Here is a 26,815-nt window from a genome sequence, read left to right as displayed (position 1 = left end):
AAGGCAACTTGGAGTCCCTATTCAAAATAGTCAAAGCCTATGTGTGGCCTCCAAGAACACTCCCTGGGCTTCACATCACTTCCTCTCTCTGAAAAGTCTGGCCTTTTCTGCATTGCCCAACCCCTACCCTACTTTGTCTGTCTCCCTGTCTGCATTGTGACATCCCTAGGCCTGCCTTTGTCTCTTCTCAACTATATCGTCCACCCCTTTTGTGCATGCTTTCTGAGCTCCTTATCTCTTGGCTCCAAACCCACGCCAGCAATATCTTGGCTCCCAGCCCTTCCCTCTTTCCATTCTGGTTGGCCTTCCCCTCACCACCACCATTCTCTTCTCTCCCACTCAGACTGCCCGGTACCTGGGCCTGACCTGGAGATCAATCCTACCCTGGAGTCTCTGTGTCTGAGCATGACAGAACACGCCTTGGGTGGTGAGCATTTCCTCTTCCCCTGACCTAGCTCCCACCTACCCAACATCTCCAGCTCTGAACCCAGCAACTTGGAGCCATCCTGAGGGTCCCAAGGGGAGGTCAGACTCCAGGGAGGGCCTGCCTGGGATGACATGCTATGTGAGTGCCTTTGCTCAGGCCTCTCACCAGCTCCTGACCTTCCTCCCTTCCTCCCTTTCTTACCACAGATGGGACAGACAAAACCTCCACCATCTGACGGGACCCACAGCCCAGCGCACCCATAGGCTCCCTGGGCGGCGGGCGGGGGCCATCCCCCAACAGGCTTCTCCTCGGCAGCGAGAGGGTGGGCTGGCGCAGCTATACATTCTGATATTTTTCTACTCATCCTCTTAACTTTTGTTTAACATTGGCACACGCCTTGCTCACTCCCAGGCCCATTGAGGGATCTCAGCTGAGGCCAGGGACAGAGAAGGCAGCCAGAGGCAAGGACTAGCCAGACTGCCTGCCCCTTCCCTCCTAAATCCCCTACTGGCCCCCTCCTACCCCTGCCTCCTTCAGACTGCTGACACCTGTCCTTCCCCAAGAGAGCAGACTTCCTCAGAGACAAACTGACAGCCACCTTGTGCAGCCTGCCCTTCAGACACATGACAGTGGGGGAATGAGCAGTGTGGAGCCCATCTCCCTTACCCCCAACCCTTCATCATTCCTACCATTTCCCAGGACAGGCACCACCTTCCTCTTTTTTTTTTTTTTTTTTTTCTTGCCCTGTTTATCAGAGGTTCTCTACAATTAATTTCTTAGGCCTATTTAAGATACATATTTATATAGTTCTTAACGGTTTTTCTCTGATCATTCCCTGTCATTTTTAGAATCCCCAGGCCTCTCTCTGAGCCAGGACAGTGGCAGGGGGAGCCTGAACTTTATGAGGAGAGGGCAGAGCCCCCTCTTGCAGACCCCCTGCCCTTCCCCATCCCAGCCCCGGCTCCCAGATGCAGAGGTTGAAGGTGGGCAGCCCCAGGCCCACAGTGAGGTCAGGAAGTCTGTTGCCTTAATGTCCCTTTCCCCCACCAACATAACCCTTCTCTGTTCCCCAGGTCTATTGGCAAGACTTGTGGGTAGGAACCAGGGAAGGAGGGTTGTTGGGTTTTTGTTTCCTTGCCTACCCTCTCTTTCTGTCAGCCTTTCCTACCCCCATTATGTCATGACCTCATGTAAGTGGAACACTATTATCATAACCCAGAGGTGCAGCCCAGCCTGAGTCACATAAACCCTCTACTCCCTGTTCTTGATGAGGGCTGGTGCTGGGGCCCAGGTGGAGGGAGGGAATTAGGGATTCAGGCTGTGGGGAAGCCAGGGTCCCCTATTCCAAACTCCTCTTTCCCCCTCAACCTATACCCTCATTGGGACATTCTCAAGCTTTTCACACGAAAAGGAAAAAAATGTTATTTTTAGATACATTTTATGAATAACTTTTGTTATGAATATGGCTGGTAACCATTGTGTATGTTATTAAAGATACAAAATGTTGGGAAAAAAACAAAACCAAAAAAAAAAAAAAAAAGGAAAAAAGGAAAAAAAGAAAGCCTTCCCTGCACTATCAGCCCATCCCCCCAGACCTTGCCCCTGCCTCCTGGGCTGTGGACCTCCCCTGCTTTGAGCCCAGGGAGGGAGAAGAAGCCAGGGGGTAGTGTGGCCCTGGGGACCTGCCTGTGGTCCCCACCACCTCTCCCAGTGCCGGGCTGGGCGGGGTGTCAGGTGTATTTATGTACCTCTTGCACACTCATCAACCTATGCAAGTCCCCACCCCGGCCCTCCAGGTTTCTGTGCCTTTGCTCATTCCCCCTCTTGACTCCTAGGCTTCTCCGGCCCCTCCCACTAACAGTGGGAAGTGGGGTGAAAGGCCACCTGTTTGGAATAAGCAGGGTGTCCCTCTCATGGGACCCTCACCTCCACAAGCCGGTCTAGTCTTGTCTTGTTCACTTCCCATCAGGGTTACTGACTCTGCCTGGCACTGGAAGGTGATGAGGGATATCCTCCCCAAGAGGGAGGTGAGAGCTTCCCACCCACCTGACAGCAGAGTGCAGGACGCAGGCGGCCCTACTCTGACAGGCAGGACCCTGACCCTCCCACCCTCCATCCCCCTCTGTGGTTTCACCCTACCCTGCCCACTTCTGTCCCCAGCCCCACTGGCAGAATCAGCTTTGAGTAACTGTACATTTTTCTCGCTGTTGGAGAAGACTTATTTGTTGGAGTTTCAATTGTTAATGGTCTGGGCTTATTTTGGAAAACAAAAAAACAAAAACAAAAAACAAAAAAGACTCTAATTTCTCATTTATGATGCACTTCCTGGGAAATCCAATGGGGACTTGATTTTGTGCTTCAAGTGGAGAACCTTGAGCACTGGGGTGGGGGTGGGGGTGCGAAGATGACATGAAGGGGAACAGAAGCTCTGGGAGATGAAGTCCAGAGAAGTTAGATTTATTAACAGCAAAGATTGAAGGGTAGGGACAAAGGGCTCACAAAACAGACAACTAGAAAAGTGCTTCCCTGCCCTAAGAATGGTGTCTGTGCTGACCTCATTAGAAGGTCTTGAGGCTCAGTCACTGTCACTGTCAGCCTCACTGGAATCAGAAGCTGCAGCTTCACTGCCATCTTCCTGAGCTGAGTGTTCACTACCACTGGGGAAGGGGCTGGCACTCCGGCTACGACTCCTGCTCTGGCTGCGGCTCCGCTGGCCACCACCATCACTGCCACTGTCCGAGTCATTATCACTGCCCCTGTGGGCCTGCCCTCTGTCTTCATCATCAGAGTCAGCATCATCTTCTGAATCAGCATCACTACCGAAAATCTCCTCTTTGTCCCGGGCAGCACGTGCTTCGTCCTCGCTGCTCTCATCCTCACCGCTGCCACTCTTGTCACTTGCCTCATCCCTGTCACCCTCCTCTCGATCACTCTCACTGCCAGAGCGCTCATCCTCGCTGCCTTCCTTTTCGCTGCTGCTGCCCTTCTCATGTTCCTCATCTGTGAGGAAGTAGGCACTGGTGAGATTCCATTGCCCACCCTCCCAAGGCTCCCAGGATGTGACCAGTCCTTTACCTGAGCCTCCAGCTTCTTTCTCTTCAGCCTCCATCTCCTCCTCCTCCTCTTCCTCTGGTTCGTGGTTTTCCAACTGGGCCTTGCGTGCCTCCTGGAGTCAGCAAATTGGGAAGAAGATGGAAGACTTCTAACCCTGTCCTCACTCACTACACTCCCTTTGGGTATTCTGGGACAGTAGAACTTACCTGGGCTTCTAATTCCTTCTCATTCATGTCACGGTGTTTGACCACAAGCAAGGCATTGGTACCCGACTGAACCCCAGCCTTGGCCCGGCGCTTACTGAGACGGACCCTGCAGTGGACAATTGCAGAAGGGGAGTTAGGCTCCACTGGGACCAGTCTAACTTGACACCTAGTTCCCTATCAATAATCTGACCCACAGCATACCAGAAAACAAAGTATACATACAGTGAACGTGAAAGATGGTATTACGGGTTTGATTTACCCAACTTTTAAGTTTTTTGGATTTTTCTTGTTTCAAGATTTTAAGTGAATGGGTGTTTTGCATGTTGTATGTATAGTACCCCAAGAAGCCACAAGAGGGCATCAGATTCTTTGGGCAAAACTGTCTAAGTGGGAACTGGGATACGAACTGGGGTCTTCTAGAAGAGTAGCCAGGGTTGGGGATTTAGCTCAGTGGTAGAGCGCTTGGCCCTGGGTTCGGTCCCCAGCTCCGAAAAACAGAAAAGAAAAAAAGAAAAACAAACATCCTAGAAGAGTAGCCAGTAGTTATTTGGGTTTCTGGCTTTTAAATAGAAAAGCATTGGATTGCAGCTGAATTGTAGTACTCACTAACGGTGTTGTCACTGTCTGTTTTCACATCTCCAGCCATATTGAACAGAAACTCAAACCACAGGCCCTAGGACAAGTTAGCTTTCAGCCCTCAAAAGAAAGGTTCTGAGGTAACACTCTTGAAGTTTTTGTCAACTATTTAAAACCTGAAGGCCTGGAGGAGATGGTTCAGTTGGTAAAGTGCCATGGGGGAACAGGAAAGAGTAACTTCACCCAAGTTATCCTCTAACCTCCTCATGCATGCACACAAAATAAGAGCAACAAAGGAAAGCTGATTCAATCTCTGGCTCCAGTATGTACACACATGAACAGAAAAATGACTAGGTTTACATCCTACATTGTGTGAAAATTTTCTTTGTGGTTTATAGTACTAGGAACAGAGAGCCAAGTCCAGCCTACATTTTTTTTTTTTTTTTTTTTTTTTTTTTGTTTTTTCCGGAGCTGGGGACCGAACCCAGGGCCTTGCGCTTCCTAGGTAAGCGCTCTACCACTGAGCTAAATCCCCAGCCCCCCAGCCTACATTAATAAGCAGGGTCCTGCTGCTCTCTCAGATACATAAAACAAATATTTAGGTACAAATGACTTCAGAGTAGTTCATTCATGGTCTCAAAAAACAAAAACAAACAAAAAACCCACAACAGTGCTGAGTACCTGGTCTCTAGCTCATTGTAGTAGACACCATCACCCTCTCTGAAGATGAAGAAGTAGTTTTCCTCGTAGCCCTTACTGGCCTTGTTCTTCACATTCCAGTTATATTCTCGAGCAATCTTGTAGTCATACCTGGGAAGAAGGTACACAGTCAGCCCATTGGTTATAGAGAAGTAAAGGAAACATACTTCTGAATTCTAAAGCCTCACTAACCCTAACCCTAACCCACTTACACATCATCTGGTGCATAGTCCATCTCTTCCTCTTGGTCCCGCTTTCGTTTTTTTAGTGTCTCTTCCACAGGCAGAAAATAAGCCACAAACTGGTTCCCTTCCTCATCCATCATGCCCCTGGTTTGGGGGAAAAGAGAGTAAAGGTCAAAAGCAAAGTAACAAAGCTGGGTGTGGTGACACATGCCTGTACATTCAACATTCCAGAGATTGAGGCAAGAGGAATGCAAGGAGCCTAGAGGTCAGCCTGGGCAACGGAACCATAACCTATGTCAAAAACACAAATACAGGAGAGGCAACAAGGAGCACATCAAGATAGAAAACGGGGCTGGGGATTTAGCTCAGTGGTAGAGCGCTTGCCTAGGAAGCGCAAGGCCCTGGGTTCAGTCCCCAGCTCCGGAAAAAAAGAACAACAACAACAAAAAAAGATAGAAAACAGGACCGCTGACCTGATCATGGCCTGAGACATCATCTCTAATGCAGCTGCTCCACTTGTGTCCTTGGGGGCTGGGTCTGAATCAAAAATGACCTGAGCACATGGGTTGATCCACATCTGGGAAATAGAAAGATACTAAAGTTAGTAAGGACTGGACAGGCACAAGTGGCTGCCCCTGCCTCCCACCCTGAGTCTGACCTTAAAGTCTGGGAAGACAGGCATGACCTCCACTGGTGTCACTCGGGGCTTGCTGTAATGCTGGGAGATCTGATAGAAGAAAAAGGGTGAGAAGAGGAAGAACCTGAGCCATACTTCTGCCTCTATTCTAGTCCCCCAATTACCGATTTCTGGGCATCTTCAAAAGTCTTCTCAATGGCTGTGATCTGGCTGTCCCTGTCTTTGTATATTTCTTCCTCTGTGAACTGCTGTTTCACAGAAACCCCAATCCTAGCAGTGAAGAAGATAACATTAAGGGCCTCTGGACATTGCTAAAATCTTGCCCTTCCCACCCGTTACTTACTTGACCTCAGGCTTCTCATTGGAGATGCCATATCTGTTGAACTCAGTGGAAATATACTCTGTCTTACGCATCCACGGCACCACCTTCGCATGCTGCTGGGATCTGGAGAGGAAAACCAGGCACCTCAGGGTCCCATGCTTGGTAAAGTCCACCCAGTACCTATGGGGACCACCTCACCTCTTGGAGCTGGTGGGAGCCTGAATCTCCTCTTCCAAAAGCTTTTCATCAGCCGGATCCAGAAGAACTAGGGGATGAGGAGCAGGAGGACCATGAGGAATACCCAGGCCTGGCCTTTGCTAGGCTAGAGCAGACCCTCCCTGTCTCCCCACACACCATTGGGATCAATGCGGTAGGTGTCAGGGTTGATGAGATCGATGGTGACCCCCAGATCTGGTTCAGTCAGGAGGTCATGTTTATGCTGTTTCTCCAAGGACGTTGCTTTGTACTGAACAAACCTGGGTGGGAAAACATACCTGTTATAGCTTTATGATCCACCCTCACATCCCAACATGCTTCCTTCCTAGATGTTAAGCTTCTATGGAGAGGGAGTGTAAGTGTCCAGTATTGGCAGCTTCTGAGTAAGAAGGGTTTTGCATGCTGCTTTCTCTATTAGTAGTTACTGAGCACTTCCTATGTGCCAATCATAGGCAGGAAGAGGCAATGAAATAAGCAGTCCTTGCTTTCAATGAACTATTTTTAATAGCTTATCCACTGAGTTTGGTCATACCTGTTCTGGTCGAAGGGGTAGGTGATGAATTTGGGGTCAAATGGGATGTCAGGAAGGCTGTTGCAGTACTTGACTCGGCAGACCACTCCAGACCTAAGAAAACAGTAGCTCAGAACTACGTCTCGCAGGCCTACAGAGAGGACTTCAGCAGTTAAGGAGGAGTACTTATCCTGCAGAGGACCCAAGTTTGGTTCCTAGCACCCATATCAGGCTGCTACACCTGTAACATCAGATCCAGGGGGACCTGACAACTGAGGCCTCTGCAGGCAGCTACACAAACATGCACATACTTACACATCTAATTAAAAATAATATAAGTGGCTGAAGTTAGTGGCACAGGCCTTTAATCCCTGCACTTGAGAGGCAAGCAGATCACTTGAGAATTTAAGCTAGTGATGGTTTACATAGTGAGTTCCAAACCAGTCAGGGATACAAAGTGAAACTCTTGTCTCAAAAGGAATAATAATGCCTGGCTGTGGTGGCACACACCTTTGGAAGGCAGAGGCAGGTGGATCTCTGTGAGTTTGAGGCCAGCCTGGTCTACAGACAGGGCTACACAGAGGAAACCCTGTCTTGAAAAATCAAAAGAGTAGTACAAATTATAAAAACAGCCTCGGGCTGACAAGATGGCTCAGCAGGTAAAAGCATCAGCTATCAAGCCTGAGGAACTGAGTTTAATATCTCAGACCTATACCTATACGGTAGAAGGAAAAAAATGACTTGTCTTTAGACTGGCACACACAGCTTTAACTATACACACAAAAACAACCGAGGCCTGTTCTGCCAGGCAACATAGGACTGCACTCCTAGCACCCAGGAGGCTGAGAGGTACAAAGACAGCAAGCTTGAGGTCAGACTGGGCCACTTTATGAGATTCTCAAGAGCACAACGACCCCCAACCGCCTCCCCGAAATGCGTTCGTGTCCCACCCGTCCTGGAAAGCGTAGCTGGGAGCTTACCTCTCAGGCAAGGTCCGGTGGGAATTGGGCCTGGTTTCAGGAAGGAGAGAGAGTGATGTCAAGAGTTTGACATGTGAGTGGAAAGAAAGGTCCCCGAATTTCTGTGGGAGTGATGCTTTAGTGCATGAAGCCAGATGCTCAATACCCTAAGGAGGCGGTCCAGAAGCTTAACTGAAGGGTACTGAGGACTAGGTCCCTCCCCCAAGGTGGAATTCCAAAATTGGATAGCAGGGGACCAGGAAGCGACCGCAGAGGCCCAGAGGGGAGCACTGTGCGACATCGCGGGCTGACCTGAGGGAACCAGTGACGTCGTAAGCAACCCCTCTCGGCCTAGTCCCAAGCTTGCAGGTCACACACTGAAATAGCAAGTGACAGGAGACATACCTATGGCCATCTTCCCGCTGTGCCTGGGTCTGGATGGTGGGCGCCATCGCGACCAGGCGACGGTGGCGCGGACGGCGTCCAAGCTGGCCGCGGGCGGACGCTGAGGGGCGTGCCGACTTTGAGAGACGCCGGATCTGCGGACAAGACGCAGGCTCTGCGGAGAAAGGCGGGATGAAGTGGGCCGGGGAGAAAGGCTCGGGTGTGACTCAAGTTAAAGCGTGGACGGCGTCGGACACGGACTCGCAGCTCCCGCTTCGACTACTACCAAGACGCTGAAGACTGGACAGGTCGCTTCTGGCCGCAAGGCCTTCAGGGAAATAGAGTGCGGTCAGTCCCTCACAGCGATTGGTGAACTGTGGGTGAAGGGGCGGGGCTGTAGGAGACCGCCTCTAATGATTGGTGAAAAGATATTCCAGTCAAGCCCTCGGATTTGGGAGGGCGGAGAAAAAAAAAAAACGCATATCCTCTCTTCCCATTGGCTGACTCGTCGGTAAAGCAACGCTAACTAGGAAAGGAGGCCAGCCAACTTTAGAGGCAGAAGAGCCACCGGAGCAGACGCGCTTGTGACGTGTTTCCGGTGTTCTAGCGGAGGAAAATGGCTGCGCCCCAGCCACAGGCTGCGGCGGTTTCCTCTGCTGCCGGTGTGTCTGGTCCGGGTTCTGCTGGTGGTCCTGGTCCCCAGCAACAGCCGCAACCAACCCAACTGGTGGGTGCTGCCCAGAGCGGGCTCCTGCAGCAGCAGCAGCAGGACTTCGATCCTGTGCAGCGCTACAAGATGCTCATCCCGCAATTGAAGGAGAGTCTCCAGGTGATGGGCCACAGGGAGAAAGGGGCTGGCGGGCTGGCTCCGGGAAGGTGCGCCGAGGGGCTTTTTGTTGAAGGAGAGACCGTAGACCCAGAAGAGAAGTAAGACTAGCTGTGTGTGTGCATGTTTGTGTCTAACTAAAGCGAAGCTCTGGGAGCTGTAGTGGTGGCACGTTCTTAAACCCAGCGCTCGGACAGCAGATGAGAACGATCTTTGAGTTCGAGGCCAACCTGGTCTACCGAGTTCTAGGCCTACCGGGGTCTACATAATGAATCCCTGTGGAGAGAAAGGAAATGAGAATGAATGAGGATTTTAGCCGGGTATGGTAGTGCACGCCTTTAATTCCAGCCTTTGGGAGGCAAAGGAAGGTGGATCTTTTGAGTTCCAGGACAGCTTGGTCTACAGAGTGTGAGTTCCAAAACACCCGGGGCTACACAGAGAAACCCTGTCTCGAAAAACTGGATGGGGGGGGGGGGGGGGGCAGAAACAGAAACAGTTCTGGTTGTTAAATTCCGTGCAGAGGTCAGGCCTAAGTGTCATTTCTACCGGTGATGACTGGGTGAAGGGTATGTCCAGAAAGTTATTGGTGAGAGTGCCAAACAAGAACAGGCTTATGGGAAAATATGAGGAGAAATTGCTATAGGGATGGTAGTGAGCTTTAGTCTCCATTATCAGAATGGAGGTGTCAACTGAAAAGGCCTGTGAATCTCAAAAAAGACTATTGATCCTGTCTGTGTGCCTTCATCTCCTGTGTCTTACTTTTCTCTCTCGATGACCTTTTAAAACTAGACTTTGATGAAAGTTGCTGCCCAGAACCTGATTCAGAACACTAACATTGACAACGGACAGTGAGTGAACCACCTCTTCTCTACCTCAACCATAGAAACCCCTCCCCCACTGCCCCACTCCCTCCTTTTTAAGCCCTGTGTGGATCCCCTGGGCCTGGCCTTACTATCTTGGTGGTCACTTGATTAGATATCTACATACAGGTCCTAGTGTTTCAGATTCAAAGTCACTTCACTCCTCAAACAGTTTTCTCCCTGGCTGTAGGAAAAGCAGTGACGGACCCATACAGCGCTTTGACAAGTGTCTGGAGGAGTTTTACGCACTCTGTGATCAGCTGGAACTCTGCTTGGTGAGGAACTCCCTAAAGACCTTGTGACAAAGCTCCCCTTTGCTCACCACAAGAACAGTTTGATGTAGTACCACTCAGTAGCCCAATCTCTGCCGACACTGGATATGTAAACCAAACAGCCCGCCATATTCTGAGTGTACTGAGGTCACAGGCATGCACCACCATGTCCCACTTTAGTCAGCCAGCCACTCGTTGGTTACTTCCTCTGAGCCAGACATGTGCTTCAACTGCGGCTGGGGGTAAAATCTATCCTGATTCTCACCCTCAAAGAGCTTCTAGTTCAGCGAGTGACAGATACAAGACCAAAGAGGGACAGCTCAGTAGTCAAGGCTGTGATGACACAGCCTGGGCCAGAGTGGTCAAGCTCTGTAAGGTGAGGAAGCCCAGGGGCTTGTGAAAGGCCAGCATAGGGAGTGACTCACAGAAGGTTGCTGGTGGAACATGGAATTCCACCTGACAATCTGTCCTGAACAGCAGCAAGGACAGGGCCTGAGAGCAAGGGAACCTGTGCATGGTTGCTAGGGACTGGCACGAGCTTGAAGCTGTGCCCTCAGCTGGTTGGGGTACGAACACCCAGGAGACTTGAGTGAGCGGGCCGGGAAGCAGACATGATAAAGCATGAGCCAGGACCATGAGATGTGGGCAGCAACACTGAGGTGGTAGTGTAGTTGGAAAAGTTTGATTCCTAATACCCACACTACAGAGTTGGGCATGGAAATGCATCCCTACAGTCCCTGTGCTGGGGAGGTGGGGATAATTGGGTGTTTGAGGCTCGGGAGCCAGCCCAGCTTCATTGGCTAGCTCCAGGTCCTAGTGAAAGATCTATCTTACAAAGCAAGGGGGTGAGGTAGGTAGGGCAAGTCTTGGGGAATAACGTACAGACTGACCTTTGGCCATACACCCTGCACCATACACAAAAATTCCCTTAAGCGAGCAAACCTGCTGGTATAGATAGTCCTGTCATCCCACTGCTTAAGAGGCTGAAGCAGGAAGGTCAAAGTTCAAGACCTATCTGGGTGGCTAGGTGAGATCTTGCTTTAAAAGGAAGAACTGGGCATGTTGGTTCCAGTTTGCACTCTTAACTTGAGAGGCCGATGCAGGAGGACTACCATGAGTTCCAGGCTAGCCTGGGCTAGGAGCACTGGGGCTAAGAGAACTGGGGATTTAGTTGAATGGTAGAGTTTATCTTAACACAAATCTGTAAATTCAGTCCCCAGTACACATTCAGTCACTTCCCTTTAGGCATGTTAGTAGTTGGCTGAGGTGTGGTGGGCTGGGTCTTACTAGACTGGATATAACCCGAGTGCCAGAATGCTGGAGGGTTGGAAGTGAGGAAGGTTTTGTTTTGTTTTGTTTTGTTTTGTTTTGCGGAAATGAGGTGCATGTTAAGAATGCCTGAGACTGGGCTGGAGAGATGGCTCAGTGGTTAAGAGCACTGACTGCTCTTCCAGAGGTCTTGAGTTCAAATCCCAGCAACCACATGGTGGCTCACAACCATCTGTAATAGGATCCAGTGCCATCTTCTGGTGTGTCTGAACAGCTACAGTGTATTTACATATAATAAATAAAGCTTTAAAAAAAAAAAAAAAAAAAAAAGAATGCCTGAAACTGGAGGTGGGAGCCCAAGGAACCAGTCCTAGTTAAGCTGAGAGGGAGAATTAGGGGCAGACAGAAGCTTGGAGGCTTTACCAGGCCAAGAGACTGAAGGACTGTTGGGCAAAGAGTTCCCAGGCTATGGTCGGAATTAGGAAGGCTGGGAATTAATGATCTTTCTGGAGCTGTAGAAGAAACACTCCTCACCCTCCAAACAATGGCGTGGGAACTGAAGCAAAGTTAGAGTCCAGCATGGTGATGTGAGCTCATTGGACCGACACATTGTGGGCTAGGGGCTGGGGAAGGACAAGACAGGACAGGACTGGACAACCAGCTACACCACTGAATGGTCTCAACCCTTGCCACCAACCTTCAATTTTACTGTTTATTTTTTTTTAATGAGCCGAACTTGCTATGTAGCCAAGGATGACTGGACTTCCTGATCCACCTCTCAGTTGGGCGTACTGGCATGTACCCCATCCATCCTGTACCCCCATCCTGTACTCCTACGCCTGGTTCTTATCAAGGCTTCTGCTAACCTCAGAAAGCATTGTCCAGCCATGAGTAGGACAGAGTTTTACTGCAGTCTGGAACACAGCTACATGGAGTTTATTTTGGCTGGATTAGGACTACTCCTACCAAGGGAGTCAGCTCTGAGACAAGGACTCACAAGAAGCCTTCTGGGGAGATGGTGGGAGGCTGGGAGGGACCTGGGCAGTGAGGAGAGCAGCAGCCTTGGAGGGAACCAGGACAGAAGACAGCTGCCAGGTGCAGTGCCTGGGTTTAGTTGGGACAGGAATGACGACGGTGACGACAGCTAATGTCCAACAATTAGTACTTAAAACAGTGTAGCACTTACTCCCTGTCTAACACTTCTGTCACCCACTCTCACCAGGCAAGAAGAAGTGGTTATCCAGCCCATTTAAGGAACTGGGCATGGGGGGCTGGGGATTTAGCTCAGTGGTAGAGCGCTTACCTAGGAAGCGCAAGGCCCTGGGTTCGGTCCCCAGCCCCGAAAAAAAGAACCAAAAAAAAAAAAAAAAAAAGGGAACTATTGCATTTTATTGTGGTCAGAGCCTGCCGCCGTGCACATGCAGAGGTCAGAGGACATCTTGTAGTAGTTGATTTTTTTTTCCCTTCTACTATGTGAGTCCTGGGGAAATGGAACCCAGGTTCTCAGGCTTGATAGCAAGTCCCTCTACCTACGGAGCCCGCTGTCTTCACCTGCTCAGTTGTGTGCACTCCTGATCCCAGCTCTCAAGAGGACAAAGCAGTAGAGTAAAAAGTCTGGGGACAGCCTTGTCTACAGAGCAAGTCTCTGACTCAAGCAATAGCAAAAACATTTAGTAACAGAATCCCAGAGAGAAGTAGCCACATATGCTGGACACCCAGAGCCCATCAGTTTAGCTCCAGATTGGGAGGGCGGGCGAGGGCTGGAGGTTCTTGCAAGTGACACTGTTGCTGTTCTCTTGCCTGCCTTCCCACAGCGCCTGGCCCACGAGTGCCTCTCACAGAGCTGTGACAGCGCCAAGCACTCTCCAACACTGGTACCCACAGCCACAAAGCCAGATGCAGTGCAGCCAGACAGCCTGCCCTACCCGCAGTACCTGGCTGTCATCAAAGCCCAGATTACCTGTGCCAAAGACATTCACACTGCCCTGCTGGACTGTGCCAACAAGGTCACTGGCAAGACTACTGCACCCTCGACTGGCCCTGGAGGCAGCCTCTGAGGTCTTGGTGGAGGGAGGGGCAGAGAATGAAGTCTGGCCTGAGGGAAAACATGGTTCCTGTTACTGATTTATTTGTCCTGCCACAGTAAGTAGCTGGAACCAGCAGGGGGCAGCAGAGACTTGCAGGCAACACAGGCCTCAACCCCACCTCTGTTGCCTCCACCCACTCTGCTCCCTGATGGAGGGTGGACCCCCCACACGCACACTCCTAGCTGCTGATTACCAGTGTTCTGAAGACTTCCCATCTCCCACCTGGCCCTGGGCGCTGACTGGGCGGTTTAAACCTTCCTCAGTCTGTCCCAGTGTATGGACTCTTTTTTTTTTTTTTTTTTTTTTTTTTTTTAACCCATTTTTCTGCTCCCGTCCTCCCTTTCTCTACCAGTCCACTTTTGTTGCCCCCAGTGCCTAACTGGGATCCTATGTATATAAGAGGAGCAAAATGCCCGGGTTGCCTGGGGCTACAGGAAGACACTTTCTGGCTCACAAATGTGCATGAATGTAGGCCCTGACCTCAGCACACACACAACCTAGGAGCAGTTTGGGTCCACATTGGACCCTGCGTCAGCAGGGCTCTCTAGCAGGGGGAGGTGTGGGGGCATTGTGCAATGTGTGGGGAGGCCTGCTCAACAGGACTCCTTGGTCTCAGTATTTTTAGCTCCAAAGCAGAAGTGAAAAGGCCCCAGCTAGAATGAATCATGGATTCTGGGGAAGAACCCAGCTCCTCCGGGAAGCAGGCACTGGGGAGGGGGCTGGTGGGAGAGGGGGGAGGCCCTGGCCTGTGAGCCTGGACAAATGCTTGATGGAGCCACCAAGAGGCCCAGCTGTCAGTGTGAAAGGCCAAGGTGACAGACTGGGAACCTCCCCGCCCCATACCTTCTGTACCCTGGTTCCCATGTCACCAAGCAGTGGCCTCGTGGTCTGGACCCTGTGTCTGCAAAAGTCCCTGAGACTGTGGAGATGTCCCTGATGTACAGGAGCCCAAGTCATCACACTAGGAACACTGGAACATCGTCAGCATCGTCAGAGTGGGAGTGTGACGTGTGTACCTTTCAGGCCTGCCTTTCCCTGCAGCTTCAGTGCCGCTGCATGGCTTTTCTGCAGGGACGGGGACTTCCACCAGTTTGATCATGGGCAGAATTCCTTATCATTTGGAGTTATAGAGATGGGGCATCTCACTCCATAGCCTGGGCTAGCCTTATAGTCCAGGCTGCCATGTAATTCCGAATCCCTGCTTCAGCTTGCCAAGTACTGTGATTATGTCACTTGGGGGGCGGGAAGGGGGGGCTTGCCGGTGTGTGCAGTGTATGGAGGGGCCCCGGTGTGTGGAGCTAGGCACAGCCTTTCAGGTCGAGCAGTTCTCCCCTGTTTGGAGGCAGAGAGGCTCTCTTACCATCCTGTTGCTTGGCCTTTACCACACTGCGGGCTAGCCTAGGCGCTCCCAGGTGAGTTCCTGTCTTCACTTCCCACTTCACAAGTGTTGAGATTACAGATGTGCACTGTAGCTGGTCTTTGGTACATTGTGGTTCTTTTTCCCTGCCCTTTACCCCCCAATCCAGTTTTACCCCTTAACACTAGATAAACAGGGGAGAGAAGAATTAAGAAAATCTCATTTCTTTTATTTCTTCTTTGACCATGGCTACTAGCAAACTGCAGCCGATCTCCCTAAATGACCAACAACCACCCACTAAGGCTGTCTGGGCTCTACCATTTGTACACTATCTGAAAAGTCCAGAATTCCAAACATCACACGGCTGCAGAAACTCTGCTAGAGCATGAGGCAAATCATAGTAGCTTTGGACAGTCCAAAGCAGCCCCACACCTGGGATTAAAACAAAAATTGTTATATTTCTGTGTTTTTAAAGAACCCAAAATGGCCACTACAGTGCGTCACCAATCACCATATTCATTCTTGACATTTCGTCTCATTGTGCAGCCCAAGCTAGGCTCCCAAGTCCTAGGACTATAGGCTTTAACTACACTTAAAAAAACACCTTGATGTCTTGAGATGGAAGCAAGAAAACTAAGTTCAAAGCCATTCTGGGCAACATAGTAAGACCTCATCTTAGTCAAAAGAAAAAAGCCAAGCCTTCATTTAACAATACCTAGATTCCCCTATGATTAGCAGTGAGCTATGTCCCAAAGGGATGCATCAAATTCACCGTGGGTCTTGTCACTTGAGCACCCAACATACATCTCCTTGACTAGAAATAGTTCAGGGAATTAGCAATCTTGTATATAACTGAAAAGAGACTGATCCTGTCCAAGGCAGAGCATGTCAGTTTCCGACCAGGGGCTCACTGTATATTGTCTGGAGTAAGGTAGTCTGTGGTTCAAGAAGACAAGTACAGCTGACCCCTCAGTGATGTCATCTTACCACATGAGGGGAGGTGTGGCACCCGGGATATAAGGCCTAACTGCTTAAAACCACACTCTTTGCTACAACATGGGGCAACAGGTGTGTCTTCCACACACCCACACCGTTAGAAGATAATTGGCAGTTTACAATCATTCAAAAACATGGCAGCTTTGGAGTTGCTGGTTCCAGAGATGGACAAGATACAACATGGTACTTAATCCTGCAGTTCCAGCATCAGGGAGGACCTATACAAGTTGTGAAGTCAGATGGCCACATAGGGAGATCCTGTCTCCAAAGAGGAAAAGGGGCATGGGTGTCTAGGCCATTGAGGTGGCTCAATGGGTAACCACACTTGCTACCAAGCCAGGTGACCTAAGTTCAATCCCTCAGGCTTGCATGTTGGAAGGAGAGAACTGACTCACCTAAGTTGTCCTCTGACTGCCACACACATTTTTAAAAGGAGTTTGTTGGCCTACATTCATCATTTGAGAGCCTGAGGCAAGAGTATGGTTTGAGACCAGCCTGAACAACAATGAGCTGTCTGTGTCAAAGAAACTCTTACTGGGCTGGTGAGAGCAGATTTGAAGGAAAGGGAATTAGGTCTTTGGGATGCACCCTCAGCAAAATTGAAGGAAATGCAGAACACAGGCCAGCCCCTGGCAGGAAGAGTGAAGAGGCTTGGGCTAGATTCAGGGAGCACAGGGGAGAAAGCCCAGATGGACCATGAAGGTCCTTGCTAAGATTTGCCTTCTCCCAGCCTTATAGGCACAGGGGAGGTTGTGGGGGCCTGTACAAAACCCCACCCCAGGGACTATGTGTATGAGATGGAAACCACAGCCAAAGTAATCTCAGCTCTTGAGAAGTAGGCTTGCCGCAAGTTCGAGGCTAACTTGCTTCACCTATCTACAGGCTGCTTGCCCCAAAGAAAAAGACCAACTTTGGGCACATGCCCCACCTCCAGCAGAGATTAGCACATTGGCCATCCTCCCACACACATGGACCCTGCTCCATGACCAAGTACCACAAACACTAAAGCAACCATCTAACCACGTGACTACCCAACCCTGTAACCACCATTTAACCCACTATCTCTCACCCCATCAAGACTTTGCCCATCACAGGCTGACTCAGCTCTGTGGCAGAGCAGCCTCATTCACTGGGGACAGATAAGATTGGCTCAGACACTCAGCATCTAGGTGCGGGTGTGTGCAAGTCTGTTCTGCCCACAGAAGCAGACACAGGAGCGCCACACAATCAGTAAGCCGCAGCACTCCCCATCACGCGCCTGCAGCTACGTCAAGCACCAAAGTTCACTGGTTTCACTGCCTTATGACTGGTCCACAGAGGAACTATGCCCAGACTCAGGTCTACCACATTGTCAGGAACAGGCAACCTCCAGGACAGCCACAAACAAGGGCACAGACCCACAAATAACATTTGTACACACAGTATAACAGCGCTGAGTGAGCCACAGAATCCCCACATACTCTACTTCAAGGTCCTATGTGTACAATCCCAGCACCCAGACACCTGCTAGGAATGGCACACTTAGCACAGATCCCACGGTGGCTCAATTACACACAGATAGGTGGGGGTGGGGTGGAAGTTGCAGTTCCCATGAAGTCCATTCAAAGACAGCTGCAGTAGTTAGTTGACAATTCTCCAGAGGCCACTTGCAGCACATGTGGAGAAGTCAGTGACACAGACAGGTGGCTTCACATTTATTTACAGAACCCTGTTCTATGGAAAACTTAAGCATCAGTCACAGGCACGTCCCCGCACCTGCGCCCTCAATTACATAACTAGGAGCTCCCCACACAACACATGCAGAGCAAGCACAGCTCCCAATCCCCTGGGCACACTACAGTTGGCATACTGGTTGTCCCCTCTGGAACACCCTGCCTGGACCACACTCACAGGCAATCACGACGGGCACACACGTGCCGCGTGTACACGGCCCCAGCCCGCCCACTGGCTCTCACACCCCCGCGTTTCCCGTCCCTGCTTGTTTTTCTGGAAACTCAGCTCTGAGTTCACCTCCCCCTAGGCCGGAAGTGCTTGCTATATTTTTAGCTTCTCTGGTTTCCGCCCCTTTCTCTACCCCAGCCCCCAACCCCAGAGTGCACAGGACGTGGCTGCGTGTCCCGCGAGACCTTAGCCGTCCCCTTCCCCACCGTCATTCCAGAGGGGATTCCCGCCACTGCCTGGGCCGCGGATTTTCCCCGCTGGCTACGTGGGGAGCAGGGAGGAGTCAGGCCATGAACTTCCTCCTGGGATTGGGGCACACAAACGGGAACTGGACAAAACTCGGGACTCCTAGATCCAGAGAACAGGGGCTGGGGCCTAGATCTCTTAAGTCGGTGGGACTTGGACCCCTAGGTCTTAGGGAGTAAGGCGGGGGGTGGGGGGTGGGATGGGTTCTAAAGGAGAATAAGTAGGGCCTGGATTCTTGGTGCTGAATAAGGTGATCTGTGTGTCTGGACAAGCAAAGGAACAAGGGTTGAGCGCCAAGACACCCGATGTGGGGCAGGAAAGAGCTGAGTACCTGACCCCATATTTTAGATAATGACGTCTCACTTTGAGTCCTACAGCTTAAAGTCTTGATTTTCAGAGGGGTTGTTATGCTTACACCCCTCCTCTATCTCCCACCCCAGCAGTGTAGCCCAATACCAGGCTGCCAGACTTTAGTCCCAATGACTCAGCAGATAGAGGAGGGGTCAGGCTGAGTCAGGGATGGCAAAAGGCTCCCAGTCTCCAGGGAATCGAAACTGGAATTACTCCTCCATGATCCAGTCCCAGCTGGCCTCCGAAAACCCCCGGCATGCCCCACCCCAACCCTTTCTTTTTGCGTTTGGTCCTAAAATTGGCTGGCTCAGGGATTTGTAAACTGGGCGGGAGGCAAGTTCTTGTGCCTCTCCTTCCCTTCTTTTCCCGTTGTCCTCGAGACTGTTTACAACAGACTGGAACCCTGGTTACAAGAGAGGAACCCAAGCGTCCGGGCTGAGCGTCCTCGTCACGGCTTCCAGGAAGCCCCCTTCCCCCGCCCTAAGCGAGTGAGTCACGGGCAAGCGGGAGGCCGCAACCGTGCCACAGCAGCCTACGGCCCGCCCTGCTCACGGGACCAGCCCAGGAAGGCCCCTTGGCCCCAGAAAGCGCTACACCAGGGATTCCCCACATACACACACGCGCGCGCGCGCGCACACACACACACACATACACACACACACACACACACACACACACACACATACACACACACACACCCCTCTCCTATGAGGCAAGCCAGTGAGAAGCCTGGCAGAATCTCCCTATCTCGATACAAGTGCGCAACGCACCGTGCTAGAACTTCCCGGCATTGTAATTACACTCCTGGCAATGATAACCCCCATACACAAGAACAGTTTTTCACTGGAGATATCTTTGAAATAACACTTTTTACTTGGGTGTGGCAGCTATTTCTGTAATCCTAACACTACTTGGGTGGTGGAGACTGGAGGATCGCGAGTTCCAGGCCTGCTAAGGAGACCCGACCTAAAAACAAAACCCTTACAGACCTCGAGAGAGTTTAAAGTTTGGTTAAAGACTGCTTGCACTACAAGAAACCCATTCAACGTTGAAGGTGGCCCATATTTTTAATAGAGGCGAGCTTCCTCCCTAATAAAAGACTCAAGCTGTTACAGCCTTGAGCTTCGGAAGCAAAACCTCTTAATTTAAAGTGCAGCTTGGGTAAATGGGCTCTGTCCAGCCTTGCTAGACTTGGAAGGGCGCTGCTGAGCGAAGTAAAGTTCTGAGCGGTCCCTACCTGAGCCAACTGTCTTACAGGTTCTGTGCCTTCAGGTTTTAGTTTTTATTTCAACTTCCCTTTTCATCCTTCTGTAACCGGCTTCCTCACTGAGATTTGTGTTCCAGGCCCCTCTCCCTATTGTCTCCCCACTCCGTATAGGTCAGAACCAGGATCACAACCATATGCCAGTCTTTTGTTTCATGTGTATTCCTGGCTGTCCTGGAACTCGCTCTGTAAACCAGGCTGGCCTCGAACTCACAGAGATCCCTCTGCTTCTTCCTCCCAAGTGCTGAGATTAAAAGTTTGAGCCAACATCTGGGGCCTTTTTACTTTTTAAGACAAGAGTCTCACTAAGTTACCTAGGCTGCCCTAGAACCCACAATACAGTCGAGCCAGGCCTTGAAGTCCCAGACTCCTGCCTCAGCCTCCCCAAGTGACTGGAATCACAATCCCAAACCAGCGGGTCCAGTGTGAATGTCTCTCACTGTCTCTTTGTTTTTCTCTCAGCTTCTGGCCATCTCTGTCTCTACCAGCTTGTCTCTCCCCGCCCCCGTCTGTCTCACACGCACACGCCCTCTCAGTCTCTGCCCTTGTCAATTGTCCCTAGAGCCCTGCCCCCACTTCTGCCCCAGTTCTCTTCCCGACTACCTTCAACCTCTGAAAACTAGTCAGACGCCCCACTCCCATCACCACCAAATCTGTGGTACACAGCCCTCCCCACTAACCTCGTGGGAGAGGGCTGTGGGAGAGCCAAGTTCAGGCACATTGTGCATGCTAACCAGCAGATGGGCGGAAGGGGCCTAGTACCAGGCCGGCCGGGCTACGCCGCGGGGGCGCGTCCGGGAAGCTCTCGTGGCCACGCCCCCGGGCCGCCCCATAAAAGGCGAAAGCTCCTGCGGCGGTCCCACAGCCTGACTTCTGCGAACCGACTGTCGGTCTCTTCTCCATGGCCATTCGCGCCACCATGGATCTCTCTGCCATCTACGAGGTGAGTACTGGTTAGACAGCACTCTCGGATCCTCGACGCACCAAACTTAGGCCCCGGACGCCTCCATTCCTTCTCAGACTAGCCCTAACTGGCTGGAAGTGAGAGAGGGAGCCCGTGAGCCCGGCGCCTCGGTCTAGATACCGGCGATCCCCTGGGGACGGAAAGCTGGCGCACTGCTGTCACTCGCGCAGGGCGGAAGCGGCCCCACACCTGTCTAGTACCCTTCGCTGTCCATGGCGCGGTTTGGCGGCCAGGCAGGTGTTGAAGTTGAGCGGGGAGTTGACCCGGTCAGAGTCCTAGAGAGATCTGGCCTCCTGGGTCAGCTTTGGCCGGCTTCTCTAAGTTGTGAAACGAGCGCCCGATGGGCGGTCTTATCCGGGGAGGTCTAAAGGCCCAAAATTGGCGAGCAGCCGTGGTGCTTTGATTTGGGGGTACCCTCTCTCGATCCATCGGGGATACTGGGCTCCCTAGATCCTTCTGGATTAGCTTCAGTCATTTGTTAACACCCAAACCTCTGTAGTCAGGTTCTCCCTGAAATTTGTGAGCCGGGTGGGGCTCAGGCTGAGAACCCACAAACCGGAATGACAAGCTCGTGAAGTGCTTTACCACAGGGGCGGGGCGTCGTCACCTTACCTTTTCTGGTGGCCTAACCGAACCCTATTCTCCTTAGAGCCTTATGTCGATGAGCCATGACCTGTCACCCGACCACGGAGGAACTGAGTCCTCCGGAGGACTTTGGAACATAAACTCATCGGACTCCATCCCATCTGGGGTCACCTCTCGCCTGACTGGCCGCTCCACTAGCCTGGTGGAGGGCCGAAGCTGCAGCTGGGTACCCCCACCCCCTGGTTTCGCACCCTTGGCTCCCCGCCCGGGCCCTGAGCTGTCACCCTCACCTACTTCGCCTACTGCAACTCCCACCACCTCCTCTCGATACAAGACTGAGCTCTGTCGGACCTACTCAGAGAGCGGGCGTTGTCGCTATGGGGCCAAGTGCCAGTTTGCCCACGGCCCGGGTGAACTGCGCCAAGCCAATCGCCACCCCAAGTACAAAACGGAACTCTGCCACAAGTTCTACCTCCAGGGCCGCTGCCCCTACGGCTCTCGATGCCACTTCATCCACAACCCTACCGAGGACCTGGCTCTCCCTGGCCAGCCCCATGTGCTCCGACAAAGCATCAGCTTCTCAGGCTTGCCTTCAGGCCGCAGAACCTCACCACCACCTCCAGGCTTCTCTGGCCCTTCCCTGTCCTCTTGCTCCTTTTCGCCTTCCAGCTCCCCACCACCGCCTGGGGACCTTCCACTTTCCCCTTCTGCCTTCTCTGCTGCCCCTGGGACCCCTGTGTCTCGAAGAGACCCTACCCCAGCCTGTTGTCCCTCCTGCCGAAGGTCTACTACCCCTAGCACCATCTGGGGGCCCTTGGGTGGTCTGGCTCGGAGCCCATCTGCACACTCTCTGGGATCCGACCCTGATGATTACGCCAGCAGCGGCAGCAGCCTGGGTGGGTCAGACTCGCCTGTCTTTGAGGCCGGGGTGTTTGGGCCTCCTCAGCCCCCTGCACCCCCAAGGCGTCTTCCCATCTTCAATCGCATCTCTGTCTCTGAGTGACAAGTGCCTGCCCAGTGTGGATCAGCTAGATCTCAAAGAAGAGGGAGGGAACTGCTCGTTGCTGTGGGGACCTGGGGGGACTCCTCTAAGTCCCTCCTCCTGGACATTCCAAGTTGCATTAACCCATTCCCCTGGTGCTGGGCTAGGGCAGGTCCCTAGTTTGCAAATTCAGTGTTTGGGTGGATCCGTTCCTAGGGTACCTGAGATGTAGCATGTTTGAGGGGTACAGTTGACAGTTGATCTTCCAGGTCTCAAGTCTTATGTTGTTTCTGAGATAGGGGATTATTACGGTACCCCAGGCTGGCTTTGAACTCAATATAATCCTGCCTTAGCCTTTTCCAAGTTCTGGGGTTACAGGTATGCACCAGCCCCTCGGAAACTCTGGTCTCCTGGAATCTTAAGTGCTGTGAAGAGCCGGCTCCCACAATACTATCCTAATTTTTACTAGACCCCGAAGTTCAGTGTCCGGTGGTTGTAGCCTCTCCTGAGAATCCTGGTGCTCAAATTTCCCTCCCAAAGCAAATAGCCAAAGCCATTGCCAAATCCCTTTTCCCCCACGCCCCTGCCCCAACCAATGGACCCTTTATTTATGACGACTTTATTTATTGTAATAAGATTTTATAGTATTTATATATATTGGGTCGTCTACTCCGTTTTTCTTTTTGTAATGTTAAAACTGATACTGTATTAAGTATATACTATAATATATTAAGTAATATATTGTTACCGTACAAGTCTATTTTTGTGGGTTTTTTTGGAATTTTTAAATAAAATCTTGAGTGTGAACTGTGATGAAATTTGTTTTTTTCCGTGGTCCACAGCCTTGTGATGGTGGGTAAACTGACCTCCAGACCTTCCTGTGAGCACTGCTGCCGGGGGGCGCTTACCTGGCAGGAAGTGACGTTAGCCCGGTTGTTCACCTGAGGAGGCGTGGCGGGATGAGGTCACCCAAAAGGAACAAGGAGAGCTAGTTCTCTTGGCTAAGGGGTGCTCCAGGCCTGTCCCTCCGGCTCTTGACCCAGCTCGGGCAGGGACAGGATGTTTCCGTCCCCACAGGGCCAAGGAAGGAGGGAGGGGTGGGGCGGGGCGGCGAGGACGGAATGTGCCGGAAGGCGAGCCCGGGCGGCCAGGGTCAGGGGTCACCCCAAAGCCGGCCCCTAGGGGACTCTGAACCCCGCGTAGACAGCCTGGGCGAGCTTGACAGAGGACTTATTTTAGTTTAACTTTTTTTTTTTTTTTAAATAAGGTCGACCCTGGCTCACACTGATCTGAACTCTCTGCAACCTCCTGCCTCAGCCTCTGAAATGCTAGGATAACAAGCGCAGGTCACCATGCCCAATTTTATCGTTTTAACGTGTAGTGTGTTAGTCAGGAATCGGGTCTCTTCCACAAAGTTGGTTGGTCTCGGGATCGAACTAGGTTTTATAACTTAGTAGCAAGCGCCTTTATATTTGCTGAGCCCTCTCAGCCGATTCTTTATGGATTTTGGTTTTTTGGAGGGCAGGGTGGGGAAGAAGGGAAGGCTGGGTTTCCCTCTGAACCCTGAGCAACTCCTGGCAATCCTCCTGCCTCAACCTTATGAATGTTTAGGATTATAGATATGAACCCTCCCGATTTGGAGCAGGGGCTTTAAAGAAGTGTGAAAATTCTAGGCTCCATTTGGAATCTCGGGCCCCGACACCAGGCAACTTGAGTGTCTCCAGACACCTAAAGAATCTTGGCCTTCTAGCATCTACAGACCCTGATCGGGCATTTCCGGAACTTCGTCTGGTTCAGCTCTCGGGGCGCAGGGGTAGGGCAGCCTCGTCGTCCGACCATACAAGGAAAAAGGCCGAGACCGCACCCAGCCTAGGCTGGGCGGGCCGCACCCGGAAGCTGCCCGCGTCAGGGCCCGCGCCCCGCCCCTCTTCGTTTTCCTCCCCTTCCTCCCCTCCTCTCAGCCTCCTCCCTCTCATCCTTCCTCTTTTCTTCTCCCCAACTCCTCCCACCTATTGCTGTAGCTCCTCCCCGTTACCCCCTCTGTCTCATAGCCCCTAGGACTTTTGTTCCGTTTGTTTTTTAAGATGGTCTCCCTGTATGGTAGTCCTTCCTGCTAGGCCCTTTGCTTCCTCCCTTAACAGTATACCCGTAACCTGTGTGTCTTTCACTCCATTCTACTGACCTTTGGTCTCCTCTCCCAGGAAACTGCCTCCCTTGTGAGAAAGAGCTCAGGCCCTGGTATGTAGAACAGGGTTGGGAGAGGGGAACAGAAACCCAGAAGTCCCCGAGGCACCAGGTAGGTAGAGGTAAGCAGCACTGGACATTGAGAGGAAGAAATGGATGGGCACTAGAAGAACGGGATACACAGCTACCACCCCTGGCACTGGTCCCCTCAGAAAGTTTCTTGTTCTTTTGAGGAAGTAGCAAAGTACAGAGTACTTGTTCAACATCTGCCAAACCCTGGTGTATGACCTCTCCAGTCCTGGACAGATGGCTCAGAGGTTGAGAATGAACCTGCTTCTTTTGCAAAGGATCCACATGACGGCTGACAACTCCAATTCCAGAGGATCCAGAGCCCTCTCCTGGCCTCTGGACACTAGGCATGCTATGACACGAGCCCCTTAGACCTGCTTTAAAGACACAGCCAAGTCTACAAATCACTCCAGCCTCTAGGGCCCTCTCATCAAAAGCCCACTTGTACCCAGTTCTAAAAGTACCTATTCTCTCGTTCCTCCCTGTAGTCAGTTGCTCTGGGAAACTTGTTAGGACACTAGAGTTCAAAATCCTCACTACTGGGCTGGAGAGATGGCTCAGTGGTTAAGAGCACTGACTGCTCTTCCAGAGGTCCTGAGTTCAAATCCCAGCAACCACATGGTGGCTCACAACCATCTGTAATGGGGTCTGATGCCCTCTTCTGGTGTGTCTGAAGACAGCTACAGTGTATATAATAAATAAATAAATCTTTAAAAAAAAATCAACAGACACATACACACACACACGAGTCCATCCTGCCCCACAACCCCTCACTCCTCTCATCTGCTCCACTAACACACCCATCTTCAGCTTTAGAGTGTTATCTGGAACATCTCCCCGTGTTCCCATGGCTCCCTCCTCTCCTCCAGGTGTCTGTTCAAAGTAGATCTCTCCTGGGGCTGGAGAGATAGATCAGCAGTTAAGAACACTGGCTGCTCTGGTTTGATTCCCTGCACCACAAGGTTCCTAACCCTCTGCAACCGCAGTTCCAGGGGACCTGCCGCCCTCCTTCAGTCTCTTTGGGCACCAGCATGCACGTGGTGCAGAGACACACTTGGGAGCCAAACACCCCATATACATAAAATAAAAACTAAGATCCCCAGCCATGATCATCTTCATCTACCTGCTCTGTATTTATCAGTACCTAATCTAAAGATATACTTACACTCCCAGATGGTGACAGAACCAGGAGTTTAGGCCAGTCTGGGTAACATAGTGAACGTCAAATTTAAAAATGTACTTAATTTGTAGACTTTTAGCAATCAGACTCCCTGGTTAAAAGGTCAAGTCCTTGGGCTTGGGGAGTTAGCTCAGTGGTAGAGCGCTTGCCTAGAAAGCGCAAGGCCCTGGGTTTGGTCCCCAGCTCCGAAAAAAAGAAAGAAAGAAAAAAGGTCAAGTCCTCAGAGACAGAAGGAACGGTACCTAGTGAATGTTCAGTGTATGTATTGAAAAAAAATTGGTTAAGAAACCTCAAGAAGAAAAATATACAAAAAGAGCCTGTTGTAACCATCCATCCATCCATCCCTAGGATCTGAGATTGAGGTTCCATTTGACGCTCAGGCCATTTTAATGAGAGACGTTATTGCCCCCTGGCGACCAGAATAGAAACTGCAACTTTGGTACTGTTCCACCAAACATTGCAAAAAATTCACAAGGAAATGTTCATTCTTCAAAAATTCTGTAGTTGTAGTGACGCACGCCTTTAATCCCAGTACTCGGGAGGCAGAGGCAGGCGCATCTCTGTGAGTTCGAGGCCAGCCTGGTCTAACATAGTGACTTCCTGACCAGCGAGAGTTACATGGTGAGACCCTGTCTCAAACAAGCCAAACCGTTTGATTGAATTTTGATGAAAATGTCTAAACTGATGAGAGAACACAAAAATAGCAGGGTAGATATAGGGGGGGAAAAAAGGAAGTGCTCCAGGTGAGGATCGAACTCACAACCTCGGCATCGCTTCGCCTAGCACTGACATATAAGTACCGCGCGCTAACCGATTGCGCCACTGGAGCTCCGGCCGCACCCTCGCGCCACAAAGTCCTTCAGTCAGTTGTAGTCGCGCGACTTTGTTGAATGGTTCGGCATAACATTGCATATGCAAATATAAAGCCCGCCGACCGACCAATAAGAACGAGAGAGTGAGATTATTCCAGATTCTCACGCCTCTTGGGCCTTGCTGTAAAAGGTAAAAAGTCCTCGGGGCGCTAGACTCTTGGAATGTGGGCGGTGACTTGCTGTTGGGCCCGCCCGCAGTTTGCGATTATTCCGAGTAGGGGGCGAGGATTTTTTTTAAAGCCTTTGCGGGAGGGCGTGCCGGAAGGCAGCCCCTCCCCCCAGCGGGCGGGAACAGGATGTGAGCCGCAGCGGCGGCCGCCCCCCACCCCACATC

At 51.4% G+C, this 26,815-nt stretch overlaps 4 protein-coding genes and 1 non-coding gene across 6 annotated transcripts in view; 3 read left to right on the top strand and 2 right to left on the bottom strand.

Moving 5' to 3' along the window:
- Samd4b (sterile alpha motif domain containing 4B) overlaps positions 1 to 2,722 on the top strand; it is a 38,438-nt gene extending 35,716 nt beyond the window's left edge. Inside the window, 2 exon segments of one of the 2 annotated variants that reach the window (NM_001107498.2) lie at positions 344 to 427; positions 634 to 2,722. In NM_001107498.2, the coding sequence (NP_001100968.1) occupies positions 344 to 427; positions 634 to 662 (113 nt within the window). In that variant the 3' untranslated portion in view covers positions 663 to 2,722. 2 annotated transcript variants of the gene reach the window in all.
- A 146-nt stretch (positions 2,723 to 2,868) lies between these two features.
- Positions 2,869 to 8,449, bottom strand: Paf1 (PAF1 component of Paf1/RNA polymerase II complex). Its single transcript, NM_001024898.1, is given in 14 exon segments — positions 2,869 to 3,427; positions 3,503 to 3,593; positions 3,688 to 3,793; positions 4,945 to 5,073; positions 5,175 to 5,291; positions 5,621 to 5,724; positions 5,806 to 5,874; positions 5,949 to 6,054; positions 6,128 to 6,229; positions 6,305 to 6,371; positions 6,461 to 6,582; positions 6,855 to 6,947; positions 7,814 to 7,843; positions 8,198 to 8,449. Coding segments are annotated over 14 exon segments (1,608 nt in total). The 5' UTR covers positions 8,245 to 8,449; the 3' UTR covers positions 2,869 to 3,002.
- Positions 8,450 to 8,738: 289 nt separating this feature from the next.
- On the top strand, positions 8,739 to 14,105 carry Med29 (mediator complex subunit 29). The gene is given in 4 exon segments (NM_001106237.1): positions 8,739 to 9,005; positions 9,792 to 9,850; positions 10,053 to 10,137; positions 13,218 to 14,105. Coding segments are annotated over 4 exon segments (600 nt in total). The 5' UTR covers positions 8,739 to 8,792; the 3' UTR covers positions 13,461 to 14,105.
- Positions 14,106 to 20,506: 6,401 nt separating this feature from the next.
- Positions 20,507 to 22,987, top strand: Zfp36 (zinc finger protein 36). The gene is made up of 2 exons (NM_133290.3): positions 20,507 to 20,588; positions 21,259 to 22,987. The coding sequence occupies exons 1-2, from the start codon at positions 20,547 to 20,549 to the stop codon at positions 22,195 to 22,197; spliced, it is 981 nt and encodes a 326-aa protein (NP_579824.2). The 5' UTR covers positions 20,507 to 20,546; the 3' UTR covers positions 22,198 to 22,987.
- Positions 22,988 to 26,344: 3,357 nt separating this feature from the next.
- On the bottom strand, positions 26,345 to 26,438 carry Trnai-uau1 (transfer RNA isoleucine (anticodon UAU) 1). Its single transcript has 2 exons — positions 26,401 to 26,438; positions 26,345 to 26,380 (listed from the first exon to the last, which is right to left on the bottom strand). It is a non-coding gene; the product is annotated as a tRNA-Ile (tRNA).
- Positions 26,439 to 26,815: the final 377 nt, after the last annotated feature.

This window comes from Rattus norvegicus, chromosome 1 (genome assembly GCF_021556685.1).
Source record: "Rattus norvegicus strain SHRSP/BbbUtx chromosome 1, alternate assembly SHRSP_T2T, whole genome shotgun sequence".
Lineage (NCBI taxonomy): Eukaryota > Metazoa > Chordata > Mammalia > Rodentia > Muridae > Rattus > Rattus norvegicus.
This window is presented reverse-complemented; position numbering and strand designations above follow the sequence as displayed.

What these genes read in the sequence shown, in the direction of transcription:
- Zfp36 (NM_133290.3), top strand. Translation starts at nt 20,547, where the DNA reads ATGGCCATTCGCGCCACCATGGATCTCTCTGCCATCTACGAG. An exon ending in ATCTCTCTGCCATCTACGAG is followed by an intron (nt 20,589 to 21,258) that starts GTGAGTACTGGT and finishes TATTCTCCTTAG; the next exon opens with AGCCTTATGTCGATGAGCCA.